This window comes from Mustela lutreola, chromosome 4 (genome assembly GCF_030435805.1).
Source record: "Mustela lutreola isolate mMusLut2 chromosome 4, mMusLut2.pri, whole genome shotgun sequence".
In the NCBI taxonomy this organism is placed as follows: domain Eukaryota; kingdom Metazoa; phylum Chordata; class Mammalia; order Carnivora; family Mustelidae; genus Mustela; species Mustela lutreola.
This window is the reverse complement of record NC_081293.1, coordinates 26,645,264-26,663,147: the sequence shown is the minus strand read 5'-3', so window position 1 is coordinate 26,663,147 and position 17,884 is coordinate 26,645,264. Positions and strand designations below refer to the sequence as shown.

General features: G+C 39.9%; 1 protein-coding gene across 2 annotated transcripts in view; it reads right to left on the bottom strand.

Annotated features, from left to right (window-relative positions):
* The window catches only part of ARMH3 (armadillo like helical domain containing 3), a 186,325-nt gene that overhangs the window by 72,439 nt on the left and 96,002 nt on the right, over positions 1 to 17,884 (bottom strand). For both annotated transcript variants that reach the window (XM_059169113.1, XM_059169112.1), the window contains exon 23: positions 13,030 to 13,105. In XM_059169113.1, coding sequence (XP_059025096.1) covers positions 13,030 to 13,105 — 76 coding nt within the window. The remainder of the gene's footprint in view (positions 1 to 13,029; positions 13,106 to 17,884) is intronic.

Genomic DNA, 17,884 nt, shown 5'->3' with positions numbered 1-17,884 from the left:
AGCATGCACCCAGAACTCACTAAACAGGTACTTCTATTTTACAGCCCAATAGCTTGATTCAGGATAAAGGGCTGAGCTCAAGGCTGACTTCTTTCTCCTAGAAGTCACACTCCAGAAACAGTACTTTATCTGAGCCAACAAAAATAGGCCACAGTCAACAAACCCTACATTGCTGGAAGAAAATGAGATGCAAAAGATGGGGCACAGGACAAGAATATTTTGCACAAACCAACACTGACTCTGGACATAAATGCACACACCTAACAACTCCTTAATCCATTCCACATCAAAGTATTGTGTCCTTCTCTCAAAGCTATATACCTCCAAAACAAGTGTTTACCAATCAGTGCTGCTACTTTTGCACCATACTCTTTCTTTGTTAAAAAGTTCAACATGGAAGCATCAAGAGCCAGTGAGCTCTCTATACATTTTGAGCTGTAGGCTAGTAGCTCACCAAAGAATGGAGCAGGATCTAGAATGCTGTGTTTAACACCCACGTGTGAGAAAATCTCTCACAAAGAGATGTATCTAAACTCTAAATACAGACTTTTTCCCCACTCTCACCTAGTCTTAGCTCCAGAGATGATAAAATGAAGAGAATTAGGATCCTGTTTCTAATGCATCCTTACATTCTCAGGAGATACATGAAATTCTCCTTTTTAGTGTACTTTTAGGCAAATAAAGTTTACTATAGTGAGTGTTGCATGTGTATGTTTAGATAGAGCTACATAAGAGTGCTATTTCTATATCTCACTGGAATTTAGTATAAATCTAAATAATTTCAGGGGCGCCTGGGTGGCTCAGTGGGTTAAAAGCCTCTGCCTTCGGCTCAGGTCAGGATCCCAGGGTCCTGGAATGGAGCCCCACATCGGGCTCTCTGCTCAGCGGGGAGCCTGCTTCCCCCTCTCTCTCTGCCTGCTTCTCTGCCTACTTGTGATCTCTGTCTGTCAAATAAATAAATAAAATCTTTTTTAAAAAATCTAAACAATTTCTTTTAATGAGTTTTTATTTTATTTTATTTATTTATTTAACAGATAGAGATCACAAGCAGGCAGAGAGGCAGGCAGAGAGAGAGCGCGAGAGGAGGAAGCAGGCTCCCTGCTGAGCTGAGAGCTGGATGTGGGGCTCGATGCCAAGACCCCGGGATCATGACGTGAGCCGAAGACAGAGGCTTTTACCCATTGAGCCACCCAGGTGCCCCAAATCTAAACAATTTCTAATTCTAATAAGATATATATGGTAGGCCCTATAGCAACCTCTAATCAAACAACTAAAAAAATGGTGAAAAAAAATCATTAAAGAAATTGAAGTGCTACATTGGAAAATATTCATTTAATGCAAAAGAAACCAGTTAATAAGGTACAGAGGAACACAAAAAACATGAGACACCTAACAAACTAAAAGTGAAATGGCAGACATAAGTCCAGTTATATCAATAACAACATTAAATGTGAATGCAATAAATAACCCAATCAAAAGGCAGAGATTAACAGACCAGATAAGGTAACCAAGATCCAACCATATGCCATCCACCAGACACATTTTAGATTCAAAGTTACAAATAGGTCAAAAGTAAAGGAATGAAAAAAAGATATGTCATGACAGAAATGAAGGCAGAGATAATTCAACAATAAAAACTGGGCACTGGAGCCCATGGCCGCCTCACTGGAGCATGGCAAACCAACCAAGGGGAAGCCCTTTAAACTCCTAGGAATTCTGTATGCCAAAAACATTCCCTGTGCACAGGATTCAATACTGTATGGCTCATTGGAGTCTGCTGTGGCTGGTCCTGGACATTGAGAAGATCATGTGATGTTGGCGTAGGAGGATTTATCTTGGTGACTTTGGGATGTTGGTTCCTTTTAGGTATAATTACACAAAGCTAAGAATCCTGGAAGAACTGCCAGAGAAAGAATTAAAAATAAGATTTTAGGGGCGCCTGGGTGGCTCAGTGGGTTAAGCCACTGCCTTCGGCTCAGGTCATGATCTCAGGGTCCTGGGATCGAGTCCCGCATCAGGTTCTCTGCTCAGCAGGGAGCCTGCTTCCTCCTCTCTCTCTCTGCCTGCCTCTCTGCCTACTTGTGATCTCTCTCTGTCAAATAAAAAAATAAAATCTTTAAAAAAAAAAAATAAATAAGATTTTATAGGAAAGTACCCACCTTGATCCTGAAAGAAAACAAACCAACAGCAATAGTAGCAAACGAGCAGTTGCCTCTGATGTCAGGTTGTAAATAATACCATTCTGTATCTCTGGTCCCTTCTAGGTCCACCTAGTGCCAAGGGAACTGAATAAAGCTGGATATGGAAGGGAGTTGCTTTCTAGAATGAAGTCCCATGCAGATCATCAAAATGAAGGCTGGTAAGACCTCCAGACTTGCAAAGTAATAACAATTTTTTTTAAAGATGATAATAATGAACACTTACATAGCACTCACTGTGCTAGGTATTGATGGTGTGCCAGGTACTACTCCAAGTGCTTTACATATATTGTCATTTAATCATCTCAGCAATGACCCACGTTCCATGAGGAAACTCAAAGCAAAGAGTGGTTTAAAAATGTATCCAAAGTAAGTGGTAGAGCTTAGACTCAAACTCAGAGAACCGAACTCTATATAGAGTCCCTGCTCTTAACCACTACATTGTGCCATATCTTAAATAAACAGAGCAATGAACAAACCTAAAAACAAAACTGAACAGAGACATACAGAAAAAATGTGGAGTCTCAAATTCTATACTCAACAGTTAATTCAGCCTGATTTCAATTAACAAATCAGAACTGTGGTTAACTCAAAAAAGGAGAGTGGGTGCTGGAATAGACACATGCAGAAAAGTGAATCTGGAGCTTTACCTTACACCATATATAAAACTTTCCTTAAAATGTATCAAAGACCTAAATGTAAGAGCTAAAACTATAAAACTCTTCAAAGGAAACATAAGAAAGCTGCAGGACTTGAATTGCCAATGATTGCTTGGATGACACCAAAAGCATGGCCAACAAAAGAAAAAAACAGATAAGCTGGACTTCATCAAAATTAAAAACTTTTATAAATCAAAGGACACAATCAACAGAATGAAAGGGAATCTACAGAAAAAAAAATCTGTAAACCATGTACTTCATAAGAGATTGGAACCCAGAATATATAAAAAATTCTTAGAACTCAACAACAAAACAGCCAAACAACCCAATTTAAGAACTGGCAAAGGATACGAATAGACATTTCTCCAAGGAAGATAGACAAATAACCAATAAACACATAAAAAAGATTACCAATACCACTAGTCATTATGGAAATGCAAGTCAAAACTGCAATTCACTACCACTTCATACCCATTAGGATAGCTATTTCCAAAAAATAGAAAATAACAAGTATCAGCCAGGGTATGAGAAACTGGAATCCTTGCACAATACTGGTGGGAATGCAAAATGGTGCAGCTGATATGGGTATGGTGATTTCCCCCCAAAATTAAAAATAAAATGATCATATGATTCAGCAATCCACTTCTGGGTATATACCCAAAAAAAGAAAAAGCAGGTTCTCAAAGATTTGTATACTATGTTCAGAGAAGCATTGTTTTTAATAGCCAAAAAGTGGAAGCAATGCAAGGGTCCACTGGATAAATGATAAATGTGGTATAGATACAATGGAATATTATTCAGTCTTTTTTTTAAAAAGTGGGGGAAGAAGGGGTGCCTGGCTGGCTCAGTCAGTGGAGCATGGGACTCTTGATCTTGGGACTGTAAGTTCAAGTCCCATGCTGCATGTAGAGATCACTTAAAAAAAAAAAAAAAAAAAAAGAAGGAAATCATGATATATGATATAACATGGAAGGACCTTGAGGATATTATGCTAAGTAAAATATGCCAGGCACAGAACGACAAATATTGTTTAATTCCTCTTATAAATACGTTCCTTGAGTAGTCAAACTCACACACACAGAAAGTGGAATGGCAACTGCCAGGGGCTACAAGAGGAGAGAACAAGGAGTTACTTTTTCATTTCAGTTGAAGAATATGAAAAAATGCCTCATGGTAATGGATGCACAACACTATGAATGCACTTAATGTCACAGAACTGTAGAAATGGTTAAAATAGTAAATTTTATATTATGCTAATTTTCTTTAATAAAAGCAAAGTGAGGGGGTGCCAGGGTTGTGAGATCAGCTGCTGTACTGGGCTCTGTGCTCAGCATGGAGTCTGCTCTAGATTCTCTCTCCCTCTCCTGTCCCTTCCCCTCCCACACTCTCTTGGGCTCTCTCTCTCCAATAAATAAATAAATCTTTTTTTTTTTTTTTTTTTTAGATTTTATTCATTTATTTGACAGACAGAGATCACAGGTAGGCAGAGAGGCAGGCAGAGAGAGAGGAAGGGAAGCAGGTTCCCCGCTGAGCAGAGAGCCGAATGCAGGCAGGGCTGGATCCCAGGACCCCAGGATTATGACCTGAGCTGAAGGCAGAGGCCTTAACCCACTGAGCCACCCAGGCGCCCCTCCAATAAATAAATCTTTAAAATAATAATGATGATGATAAATCAAAAAATTTTAAAAGGAAAGCGGAAAAGACCCCAAGAGAATTTCAGATTGAGGGAAATATATAAAACTAAAGTCACACTCACCTGAAATCACAGCAGCCCCAACTAAAAATCTTAATATTCCATTACAAATATCTGGATCTCTTCAACAAAGACTTCTTTACTGTACTGTAGTTCACCAAACCTAGCTATGACCTAACGCAAAACCTTACTCTGCAGCATAAACCAAGTTAGGGGAAAACAGACGATTAGCCACATGGGATTCAGTGTTTGGTTTTTTATTTCTAGCTGTCCTCTTAAGAGATCAGAGAAGAGCAACTATTAGAATAATACGTAATGCTCCCAGTCACTGGGGAAACAATATTACACCAGCCTCATTTTGGTGCGTTGTTTTAATCTGCATAATGCTTTTTATTCTCTGTAATGGGAGATCAGCAGGGTCTGCTTAACAGAAGAAAGGTCATTACTGACAAATTCTAACCCAGGGGATAATCTGAGCCTGCTTGTCTGCCACGTTTAAGCAGGCAACTGGTTTAGAAGCTTATTTTCATGTACTTCTTGCTATTCAAGAGTCATCAGCCCAATGCCTCTGCTCCTGTCATTTGACTGCTTTGGTCCACATTTTTCACTATACTACATTGCATCCTTCAGCTAAAGCGCCTGGTGTCAAACTGTTCCTCCTCTCAACTCACCAGTATCCATTCTGATAAAAGAACTGTGACTCAAAGGCAAATTCTGTAACCTAAACAGGTTCATGGGCAAGCGGATTTGGACGGACTCTGCCTAGCTGAGACCTCACATTCCCTTTCCAATCCTAATTGCAACCATCAACAGTGAATGTGCGCTTCCCTGATTACCGCCTGAGGGCTTTTTCTCCATGACATTCAGAATTCTATATGCAGCCTGCTCCAAAGGGTGCTATGCTCAATGAACTCCCCTATCAGAGGCTGCTGAGAGCTATTCTTGTTCCCCAGCCTCCCTAGCAGAGTGTACATTTAAAGCTTTCCCTCCTCCTCCTCCTCCCCCTCCTTTTTTTTGAGGGAATATTTTTTAGGATGAAGGAAAACAGCTACATAAGCACATAAGCAGGAAGTGGGGGAGGACTACTTGAGCACTGAAACAAAGAGATCGTGGAGCAAAGAGAGGGACAAGAGGCAAACTTACAAGGTGAACAATTAAGACACTTATAAAGAAATGCACTAAAACCTCATTCCAAACCCCAAGCTTGTCACTAACCACAGCAATATCTAAAAAGTCACTCTTGTCAACCCTTGGAGGCCTAATGGATAAGAAGGCATTGCCAAAGAAAAACTAAACTTTAGTGCACTCCTAATATAGGAAAAATTTAATATATTAATCACAGAGTTAAAACTTCACCCATCTTAAGAAAATTACAGATCAGGAAAAAACCTATTTGCAGTGATTCAGCCACTATTTCTGTGAGCAACCAGAGAATAGGATTGTGAACGTAGTGCTAATAAAATGCTAATTAAGTGAAAAGCATTAAGATGTTAACTTCGGTAGATTCATTAAGGGCTTCAAATTACTTACCTTGAAAGTTGTTTGATTAGAAGAAGGTCAGATTTTAGTCTAACATTTTTCTTTTTCTCTTTTGACTAATTAGGTTAATAGTCAGCAGACATCTTCCTAAAGTACAGGATCTCGCTAGGGTAACCTGCTAAGTGGTGGCAGGAGATACTTAGCATAAAAGTCTCCAAGCAAAACCTCCCAAATGCTTTCCTTCCAGTCCTGCATTTGGCCCCTCAGAGTATTTTTCCTTTGTGGACCTAAAGGTCCCCCAATGATAAGTCCGTGATCAAAGGAGCGAGACTGATAGAAAGCAAAGGTCAAGCAAAGCTTTATTTTGCGCCAAGCATCGAGAATCAAACCGATAGTCAAACCAACCAGTCGGGGCTGTCTCTTACAAAGAGGGGACCCCTCCCTGCCTTACAGACTAACTTTTATAGAGCAAAGGCCATGTGGTTGGGCCTGGCCATGTGCAGGTGGCCAGTGAGATTGTAACACACAAAGAAAGCTGCATAGTCATGCTAGGTCACACATGGTGGCCAATTGAATTACAATTTATCTTGTAGATATTTGAACTAGCCTATCACCTTGGTCAGAATTGGCGCCCAAATGGCGGGGACCCACACTCCTTGGTAGCTAGGAAGACAGTATGCACACCCCATTGATTGGGTGTCTCCACCTGGCCCCTTCCCTGAGGGAGGAGGGGTAGGGTCAGTTTAAGTTTTACTGTATAAACAACAAAATCACTGTTTAACCAGATGGAGTTGCTCTGGCTAAATAGGCCCTTACAGGACCAGCTGATCTGTGAAGGCAGCTAAAGTAACTGAAAGACCCCTCCCCTAGAAAAACCCCTCCCTTAGTAGACAGATAGGATAACTAACCGCTTGTTTGCTTTTCTGTAAACCGCTGGCTTTTAGGTATAGACCAGGCTATTAATTAGGTTATTAATTGCTTATTAATCGCTCTTTTGCCCTTCTGTAACCGCTTGGCTTATAGAAATAATAGAGACGCCATGATGGCATTCCTACCTTCCACCTTCTTGTTCCCCTTTCCCGCCTCTCTCCTCCCAGGCGCGGGCCCTCAGAACCAATCAGCTTGTTCCTCCTTCCCGCCTCTCTCTTCGCGCGGGCGCGCGGGTCCTTAGAGCCAATCAGCAAACTCCAAGTATGCCTTTTTCAAAGTTCAAACTGTCAACCAATCAGTTGCGCCCCACCCAAAACTTGTTTGTACCTTCCTATAAAAGACCCTGCTTCACTCCGGTCGGTGTGCTCTGTTAGCCTGAGCTACCGACCACCCACCCGTACCTGCGTGACAATAAAGAACCTCTTGCTGTTTGCATCCAGTGGCAGTGTTGGATTCTTGGGTAAGGGGATCCGCGGGTCTTTCATAACAATTATACAAAGTAGAATTTTAAAGTAATATTTTATTTTTCTTGTGGCAAAACAAAGGAACAACTCACCTATGGGAAGGAACAAACACAGGGCCCTGTACATTACTGACATCAGGTATTTCAATAAAAATAGCAATTTCGGGGCACCTGGCTGGCTCAGTCAGTACATTCATCTCAAGGTCATGAGTTCAAGCCCCACGTCAGGAATGAAAGCTACTTAAAAATAAATCGTTTCTCAAAAACACTAATTTGGAAAAACATTCACGCCCCTATGTTTACTGCAGTATTATTTACATTGGCCAAGATATGGAGGCAACCCAAGTGTCCATCAAGAGATAAACGGATAAATTTGTGGTATGTATACATATATATTCACATACAATGGAATATTACTCAGCCATTAAAAAAGACTGAGCTCTTGCCACTGACAACAACATAGATGAATTAGAGGGTATTATGCTAAGTGAAGTAAGTCAGACAGAAAAAGACAAATACTATATGATTTCACTTACATATGAAATCTAAAAACCAAAACAAATAAGCAAACAAACAAAAACAGACCATAAATACAGAGAACAAACTGGTGGTTGCCAGATGGGTGTGGGAAGGGGGATGGATATTATAGGTGAAGCAGATTAAGAGGTACAAATGTTCAGTTACAAAATAAAAGCAAAGATGAAAAGTACAGCATAGGGAATATAATCAATAATACTGAAATAACTATGTATGGTGAGAGATGATAACTACACTTATCATGGTGAGCACTGCACTATGGATAGAATTGTTGAGCTGCTACGCTGTGCACCTAAAACTGATAGAACACTGTATGTCAACTATACTTCAATTTAAAAAACAGCAGCTTCTAAGCAGCTGCATTTTAAGAATCTGAAGGATCAAACAGGAAGAGACAGACAAATTGTTTAAACACAAATAACTCTGACAATTAAAGAACTGGCATGACTAAGCCACGAAAGACAAGTGAAAAGCAAACAGACTGACACTTGAGTAAATTTAGGCCTCTAAGCATGTGGAAGCACTTTGAATTTTCACTGTCACAATCTAAACTCCAAAGAACATTAAAGTCTGCTGCCTTTCTGCTGCCTTTCACCTGCTGGTAAGATACTATGTTAGGGTTGCCATTAGATATACTGCATCCCAGAAGATTCCAAAGACTTAACTTGTAGCTGTCATCAACCACCAAACCAGCTTGAGGTCCTCTCAGCTGTTAGATGTCTGATAATTTCACATGCAACCCAAACATTTTCCAGGGTTATTGAAGAACATACTATAGAAGAGGTGGCTAAGAGTTCATTTACTCTGCCTTAGAATCTTTTCCAGCTGTGAGATCAGTACCAATAATCTCTCTAAGAACAGAAGAAAGTGTTGCACACTATCACAGTTTTACTTCTAAGTCTTTGTATACTTTATCCTTATTAATAAGCTTGGTGGCCAATAGTTAAACATCCCATAGTATCCCTGGGAGACCCATGGGTCCAATTTTCTGACAGTTTCTTGTTTTCTAAACCACCCAAAGTTAGTAGTGTCATGGATGCACAACACAAGCTCTTAGAAAAAACTGAAGGAGCGTAAGGCAGCACTCATTACTGCTGGAGTGGATTGCAGACTTGGGCATACCACATTTCACCCTCAGCTAAGAGAACACTAACTCTGAGAAAAGAAACTCCCTATACCACCCTCGTTCAAAGCATCGAAATCTACCTAAAGCAAAACATCTTTCCAGGTTAAGGATAACATCTTAACTTTCATAGAAGGGACAAATGAAGACATACTTAGGAAACATTCTAAGGAAGGCTCAAAATGGTAATCCTAAATACAGTATGGCAATCATTCAAAAAACTAAACAGAATTATCATATGATGCACCAATTCCACTTCAAGGTATATGCTTTTCAAGAGAAGTGAAAGCAGGGACTGGACAGATATTTGTACACCCATGTACAAATAACCAAAACACAATGACCAAAAGTGGTAGCAACCCTCTTGGGATTTCATCAATGGAAGAATGGATTAAAAAAACATGGCATAGGGGCGTCTGGGTGGCTCAGTGAGTTAAGCCTCTGCCTTTGGCCCAGGTCATGATTTCAGGGTCCTGGGATAGAGCCCTGCATCAGGCGCTCTGCTCAGCAGGGAGCCTGCTTCCCCCACCCCCCATCTCTCTGCCTGCCTCTCTGCCTACTTGTGGTCTCTATCTGTTAAATAAATAAATAAAATATTTTTTAAAAACATGGCATATACATACAATGGGATATTAATCAGCCTTTAAAAGGAAGGAAATTCTGACCCATACTACAAAAGGGATGACTCTTAAATACATTATGCTTCAGGCCAGTATTTTATAGTTAACTAAGTCCCGTCACATATGTTATATAATTCTCACAACTATTTCCCCATGAAGGAATTGATAATCATCATCATCTTCATTTTATAGATAGTGGAAAGAGGTCCGTAGAAGATAAATAACTTGCTCAAGGTCACAAATTGAGTGGTAGAGACAAAAAAAAAAAAATGTTTTAAAGATTTTATTTATTTGACAGAGATCACAAGTAGGCAGAGAGGCAGACAGAGAGGGGGAAGCAGGCTCCCTGCTGAGCAGAGAGCCCAATGTAGGGCTCCATCCCAGGACCCTGGGATCATGACCAGAGCCAAAGGCAGAGGCTTTAACCCACTGAGTCACCCAGGTGCCCCAAGATAAAAATTTTAAATCCAGCTTCTCTAACTAAAATTTCCATGCTCCTTTCAGTACATCATGCTGACTGTTCTTTTTACCTCCATGGTAGCCTTGGAGGCAACTCAATGGGAGCCATTATGACATGAAAGAAGGAGCCCTGCGGTGCTGGGCTGGCTCAGTCCAGGTGTCTGGCTGGATCAGTCCGTGGAGCATATGGCTCTTGATCTTAGGGTTGGGAATTTGAGTTCTAAGTTGAGTGCAGAGATTACTTAAAAATATACTCTGGGGAGGGTATGTGTTATGGTTTGCCAGACAACAACTGTGGGATTTCCTGCAATTCACAGTATCTTTAAGACTGTTTTCTCATTGGTAAAAAGTATTTTTTTTTTAAAGTTTATGATACACTCTATGGAGTTTGAATATTGAAGAAGACTGTATATAAAAGAGCACAAAACTTAGCACTTATTAAGGGAAATAAGTGTCAGAAAGGAAAAAAAGTCACCTGGGTGACTCAGTCATTAAGCGTCTGCCTTTGGCTCAGGTCATGATCCTAGGGTCTTGGGATCAAGCCCCGCTTCGGGCTCCCTGCTCGGAGGGAAGCGTGCTTCTCCCTCTCCCACTACCCCCTGCTTGTGTTCCCTCTCTCGCTTTGTCTCTGTCAAATAAATAGTAAAATCTTAAAAAAAAAAAAAAAAGAAAGAAAGAAAGAAGGAAGGAAGGAAGGAAGAAAGCAAGGCAGAAAGGAAGAAAGAGAGAGAGAGAGAGAGAGAGAGAGAGATAAAGAAAGAAAGAAAGAAAGAAAGAAAGAAAGAAAGAAAGAAAGAAAAAGAAAAAAGTAATCTTTAGCTGGCTTAGCATTACCACTATTTTGCCCTGATCTGGCCTTAGTGTGGTAAGTGACAAACACATTTTCCTGTAATCTCTTGAGAAAACTGACTGGATCTTTGATACATTTTTTTTTTTTAAAGATTTTATTTATTTGAGAGAGAGAAAGTGAGAGAGAGCATAAGAGGAGAGAAGGTCAGATTGAGAAGCAGACTCCCTATGGAGCTGGGAGCCTGATGTGGGATTCGATCCTGGGACTCCAGGATCATGACCTGAGCCGAAGGCAGTTACTTAACGAACTGAGCCACCCAGGTGCCCTTTGATACTTTTGACATATACTCCAAGTCTAATTCATTAGTGACAGTGAAGATGAGCTAATTATTCCCTGCAGCAAGTTCATTAAAGAAATGTGAGGAATGAAAATGAAGGTAGAGGCCTGATGGAGACTTGCAAAGAGAAGAAAGAGGTGATAATTATAGGCATCCACTCAAAGTTCAGCCCAGTCCTTTCCAGGCTATTCACAAAAAGCATAGGCCAAAAGCTTAAATCAACTGTTTGATGGCCCTTGGGAAGAATAAGGACAGCAGCCAAGTCAGAAGCCACCGAAAGGGAAAGCAACAAAGCAGGAGATAAAGCAAGCATAAAGGAATGTGATCAAGGAAACAGGTCCCAGATGAAAAGGAGCTGCCTGGAAAGCCTAAGTAAATACATGAATAAATAAACACAACATAAATTATATCCATATGAACTTCAAACTCTAGCCCAGAATCTGGAGCTTCTTTCAAACACCCACATTTGTCATACGGCCCTTGGGTCACAAAGGGATATTTGGGAGAAGGCAGTTTGTAATCCCTGATTTTTATAGAAAATCACATTTATCATAAGGCCTTACTACAGTATCTGGTTTATTTGCTAGGTACAGATATGCATTTGTGAGATTTATAAAACTCTGTTTGCAGCAAAATGTCTCTGGGGTCAGGTAAGGCAGATTAACCTTCAGTGCAGTCTTGTTAGCACATCTCACCCTTAGGCCCTCTCATTCCAGCTCTCCCAACATACACATTTCACACTTCTCCTTTTGTTCCCAGACGTGCCAAATGCCACTGTAAATCACTATAGGACATTTTACTTCAGGAAAAAAAAAAAAAAAAAAGAGAGAGAGAGAGAGAAAGAAAGAAAAAATAAATAAAAAAGGAAGGAAAAGAAAAGAAAGATCTGTAAATAAACATTAAATCCCAGACCTGTCACACATCAGAATCTATACCAAGTTGTAGATGTGCATTACCATCGCTGAGAATGTCTGGCAAGGCTTATATCTGGAGCTAAATCAAGTTTCCCCATCTGTTGGGTTTGCCTCTTCTACTCAAGTTTAATTTTTCAATTGTTTGCAAGAACAATTTAATAAGTGTTGAGAAAATGGGAAATGATAGGCACAAAGGGAACGAGGAATGTAAGAAAAGTCAGCTTGGTATTTCATGATACTGAAAGCACATTCTCTCCATTTACGAACAGCTAACTCCTGTGGGTGTGTGGTATTTCCTCAAGACCCTAAGCCAAACTCCATGTCTGACTTAATTTTATCCAATACATATAGCACTCCGTAATTGCTTTGCTGTTTCATAAGGAACCTAAAATAACTTAGCCCCATGAGCTCCATTTGCCTCTGTTTACCGCAAATAGAAAGAGCCATGTAAAGCAAAACGTCAAAGTTCCAGATCCCCATGAATCATTCCCTGAACTCACAGAGAATGGCAGAAAAAAAATTTTCAGAGAAAAGCTTTCAGATGGCTTATACACAGAAAACACTTTGGCAACAAAGATGCCTGAAAAGGGCTTGCAACCATGTCTTGGTATGAAAATTCTCAGAACAGCACTGTGAGCTATTTCAATATGACAATATGAAAGTCTCATGCACTCCTGCTTTTCTTGATCAAGTACGACATTTCTTCCACTCCTACAGACATCAGGGCTTAAAATAGCAGTGGTGTTCAACACACTCCACTCAGCAAGGTACAATAAACCTCAGGATGAGCCAAGGAATGCTGAAAGAGGTAAGTTCTCATTCCTTACCTGATATTAACCAATGCATGGGTCACCTTGCTAGCTGCTTCTTTCCACTGGCCTGCATTGGTAGAAAGCCTCAGGACTATAAGGAAGAAAAGAAAAAAGATCTGTTAGACCCCCAGTATAAAACACAAAAATAAGGAATAAAGACACATCTCAGAATAGCTTTATTAGAATAACCAGAGCCTACAACAACACTCCATTTAAAACTTCCTCATCTTAGAGAAAAATATAAGGGCTTATTCTCAACTACCTTCACCAGGATTTTTTTTTCTCTAGCTTTTTTTCACATCCTATCAAAATACTCCTCTGCCTTGGGTTCCCCTCCATCAACTCCCTACTAACAGGTTTCCATGCTTAGGTTTTACATTCATTTAAAATCTACATTGAGGTGGTAAGGTAAGATTAACCTGGCAGCCACATTTATCATTGCTCTAATGGCTGATTTAGTGGACGTGGCTGGTTAAGTATCCCCTCCTGCTCCATACTTAACTTTCTCCTAAAGGTTTCAGCTGGGTCAAACAGGGCAAACTATCTTGTCAGATAGAGGACAGTCATGTTTCAGTCAAGGAATAACCTGCTTTAGCTACTATAATTTAACTGTGTGACCTGCAACATGAATCAAGAGGAATAGCCTTCTCTTTTCTGACCAAGTTCTCTCTCTTTTCCACATCCAGTAGTAAAAGGAAAGAAGATGGAAAGACAGAACAACCTCAGTCAGCTAAGAGCTTCAGGACCATACATTACAGTATTGATACCATTTCAGAAAAGAGACAAACCAGCACAACTGCTCCTTGGAAGAGCAAGCACATAGCAGGCACTCCAAGTATATGTTTTTAATGAAGGAATACTTAATAAGAGCCAAGTTTTCTATGTTCCAAGAAGTGAACAAAGTTAGGTTATATAAAAGATAGCAGAGAGATGAGGAAACAGACTAAAAGGAGACAAATAATTGATCTAAGTCATCCAAACAGTTGTAAGTAACTGAGCCAGAATTTGAACCTGAGGGTATGACTCTAGAGCATGTACTTAAGAGTAAATGGTTATGAGTATGAACCCTGAAGCCAACTGTCAGAGCCCAATTCCTGCACTTGCCATTTACCACGACAGTAACAGCAATACTTACATGAAAGGACTCTTATGAAAATGAAATAAATTAATATATATAAACCCTTAGATCAGTGCCTGGCACACAATAAATATCGTATATTAGCTATTAGCATTTAAATAAATGGCCTCCCAAACAAATGACTGAATATATCTGAGACTTCTCCAAAGGAAGGAGAAGTAGAGCCTAACATTACATTAAGAAATTAAGAAACGTGTGGGGCACCTGGGTGGCTCAGTGGGTTAAAGCCTCTGCCTTCAACTCAGGTCATGATCCCAGGGTGCAGGGATCGAGCCCCGCGTCAGGGGTCTCTGCTCAGCGGGAGCCTGCTTCCTCCTCTCCCTCTGCCTACCTCTCTGCCTACTTGTGATCTCTGCCTGTCAAATAAATAAATAAAATCTTTTAAAAAAAGAAAAGAAATTAAGAAACGTGTAACCAATCTGCTTAGGAACTTTATACCTGAAAACCATCACTATTCCAGCGAGGAAAAGAAACAGCAGCAGCTAAATCTGAGGGAAGGCCTATGGCTGTAACAGGGAAAGAAAACTCATCTGGCTGCTCTGCATCTCTTCTAGCAATACCTCATTTTTATAAATTCATGTAATTTTATGAAAGAGAGTAAGGAAGCCTTAATAAAACATATTATCAGAACACTGCCTTTCTAATTTACAGGATTTAGGGCAGGGGAAGTTGGTATAGTTCCAAGTCAAAGCTCCTCAGTCTGAAATCCGGTTTCACCCAGTGTATGTGCAAGTTTAATCATGTAATGAAAACAATTGTTTCAGCAGGTCAGACAGATCTTTTCCAACTCAACTGTGAAACTCCTTAGATGTGTTTCACTAGATCCTCCACAAGATCATAAATTCTCTGAGGGTGGAGACCAAAACATTTATGGAATTGAGTTGAATTTTCCTTTCCTTATCTCAGTGAGATATTTAACTCTGTCCATGGATTATTTCTCTGTAACATTCTGTCAGCTCTGTTCCTTAGTGAACAAGAACCAGATGACCTCATCACTGCATTTCCTTTGCAAATGCCATAGGCTTTTACATTCTTTTCCGTTACCAAATTTAAACACAAAATTATTTCAAAATGCCCTAAAAGCCTCAAGCTAAGGTAATCTTTTATGTAGTAAATTATGGTTCACAAAAATAACATAGTACACAGCCATTTTAAAAAGAGACGTAAGTAATAGTAAAAACTGGAAACAACCATAATTTCCATGAAAAGAATGGTTAAATAAACTGAGCCCACACTGTACAAAAAAAGACAGAGAAAGATTTAAGAAAATTACAAAAAAAGAATATTTTATGACACATGTTTTAAAAAACACAAAATAGAAGGATAACATGATTACAACTATGTAAAATTATGCATACATGTAGGCTAATATACAACAATGAAAACAATCACAGCACTAGAAAGATTATAAATTTTTTTTATCTTTTCCATTTTGATTTTTCTTTTTCTTTAGTATTTATAATTATCTTTCTTTTTAATAAAAAAAAACACTTCAAAATATGGTATCATTTATGGTTCAGGGCAGCTCCTTTGGAAGTCTTCCTACTCAGCAGACTTCACTGCACCAAATTAATGTCATCAGAATATTAAATGTGGGGGTGGGATTATGGACATTGGGGAGCGTATGTGCTTTGGTGAGTGCTGTGAAGTGTGTAAACCTGGTGATTCACAGACATGTACCCCTGGGGATAAAAATATATGTTTATAAAAAATAAAAAATTAAAAAAAAAGAATATTAAATGTGTGCCTTCATCAAAAGTGTTTCAGTGAGCCTTCCTCCTCTAGCCAAGACAGAAGAACAAAACATAATTTACCCTCCTACCTTAAGTGACTGGACAAAACAGATGAAACAACAACTACCAGACATTGGACAACAGGCATATTCAACAGTGATCCCTGAAGAAAAAAAACAAGGTGAGCCCTACGATTACCCCAGCTTACTGCATAGAGAAGTTTCTAGCCTGTGGGGCAGGAGGAGGAACCTATATAGAATACAGAAATCTTGCCAAGCCAAAGACATAGAGATCAACACTTGGAGAGGCCAAGGTACCTAGAATTTGTGGGGCAGAGTACTGTAGAAGGAGTAAAAAACAAAGAACTCTGGAGGTCTACAGAAGGGTCATCTTACATCTTTTTTTTAAAGATTTTATTTATTTATTTGAGATGCACAGAGCGAGAGAGAGAAAGAGAGAGAGAGAGTGCGAGCAGAAGGTAGAGGCAGAGGGGGAGGGACAAGCAGACTCCCCACTGAGCAAGGAGCCTGATGCTGGACTCGATCCCAGGACCCTGGAATCATAACCTGAGCCAAAGGCAGACATTTAACCAACTGAGCCACCCAGGCATCCCCTACATCTTTTTTTTTTTTTTTTTTAAAGATTTTATTGGGCGCCTGGGTGGCTCAGTGGTTAAGCCGCTGCCTTCGGCTCGGGTCGTGATCTCGGGGTCCTGGGATCGAGTCCCGCATCGGGCTCTCTGCTCAGCAGGGAGCCTGCTTCCTCCTCTCTATCTCTCTCTGCCTGCCTCTCTGCCTACTTGTGATTTCTCTCTGTCAAATAAATAAATAAAATCTTAAAAAAAAAAAAAAAAAAGATTTTATTTATTTATTTATTTGACAGACAGAGATCATAAGCAGGCAGACAGGCAGAGAGAGGGAGAGGAGGAAGCAGGCTCCCTGCAGAGCAGAGAGCCCGATGCGGGACTCGATCCCAGGACCCTGAGATCATGACCTGAGCCGAAGGCAGCGGCTTAACCCACTGAGCCACCCAGGCGCCCCTCCTACATCTTTTTTTGAATACTGATCTGCATATATAGATCAAAGAGGAAAATACTCAGAGCTGGAAACAAAGAACTATTAGAAAGGAAAAGAAATTGTTAAGCTCACAGAGGGCTCCACAAATAAAATAATTTGTTTTTCCCCCAGCAAGTGTAGAAAGACTTACTCATATCCTGGTTGTCAAAGTCTGCAGATGGGTACTACGTTAGCAATGGGGCCAAATTAGCCTACATTAAAGATGGCTCTCAACCTCCCCTGACAACCCTTAAATGCAAACCTGAAAGGATAAAGCTGATTTCCAAATAACATAACCACATTCTAGAACAAAGTTTAACATTATATAAAATAACAAAATCAAGCACTAACAATATTAAAATCACAATGTCCAAAATTTAAAAATTACCAGGCATTCAAAGCAGAAAAATAAGACCAAATAGGCAAGAGAAAAACCAGTCAATAGAAACAGATCTAAACATGAAGGAAGGGGCGGCCTGGGTGGCTCAGTGGATTGAGCCGCTGCCTTGGGCTCAGGTCGTGATCTCAGGGTCCTGGGATCGAGTCCCGCATCGGGCTCTCTGCTCAGCAGGGAGCCTGCTTCCTCCTCTCTCTCTGCCTGCCTCTCTGCCTACTTGTGATCTCTGTCTGTCAAATAAATAAATAAAATCTTAAAAAAAAAAAAATGAAGGAAAATTAGCAGAATTACCAAAAAAGGACATTAAAACAACTGTAAATATGCTCCGTATTCTCAGGAAGATTGAGGAAAATAAAAATACAATGAGGAAAGAAACAGACACATTACAAAGAAGTCCAAACAGAACTTCTAGGATAGAAAAAACCTGAAATGCACACTATACTGGATAAAATGAATTAAGATTAATGAGATAAAAAGCATATTAAAAAATACAGAAGAGGCATCCAAATTCGGAAGAAAGAAGTAAGTTGTCACTATTTGCATATGA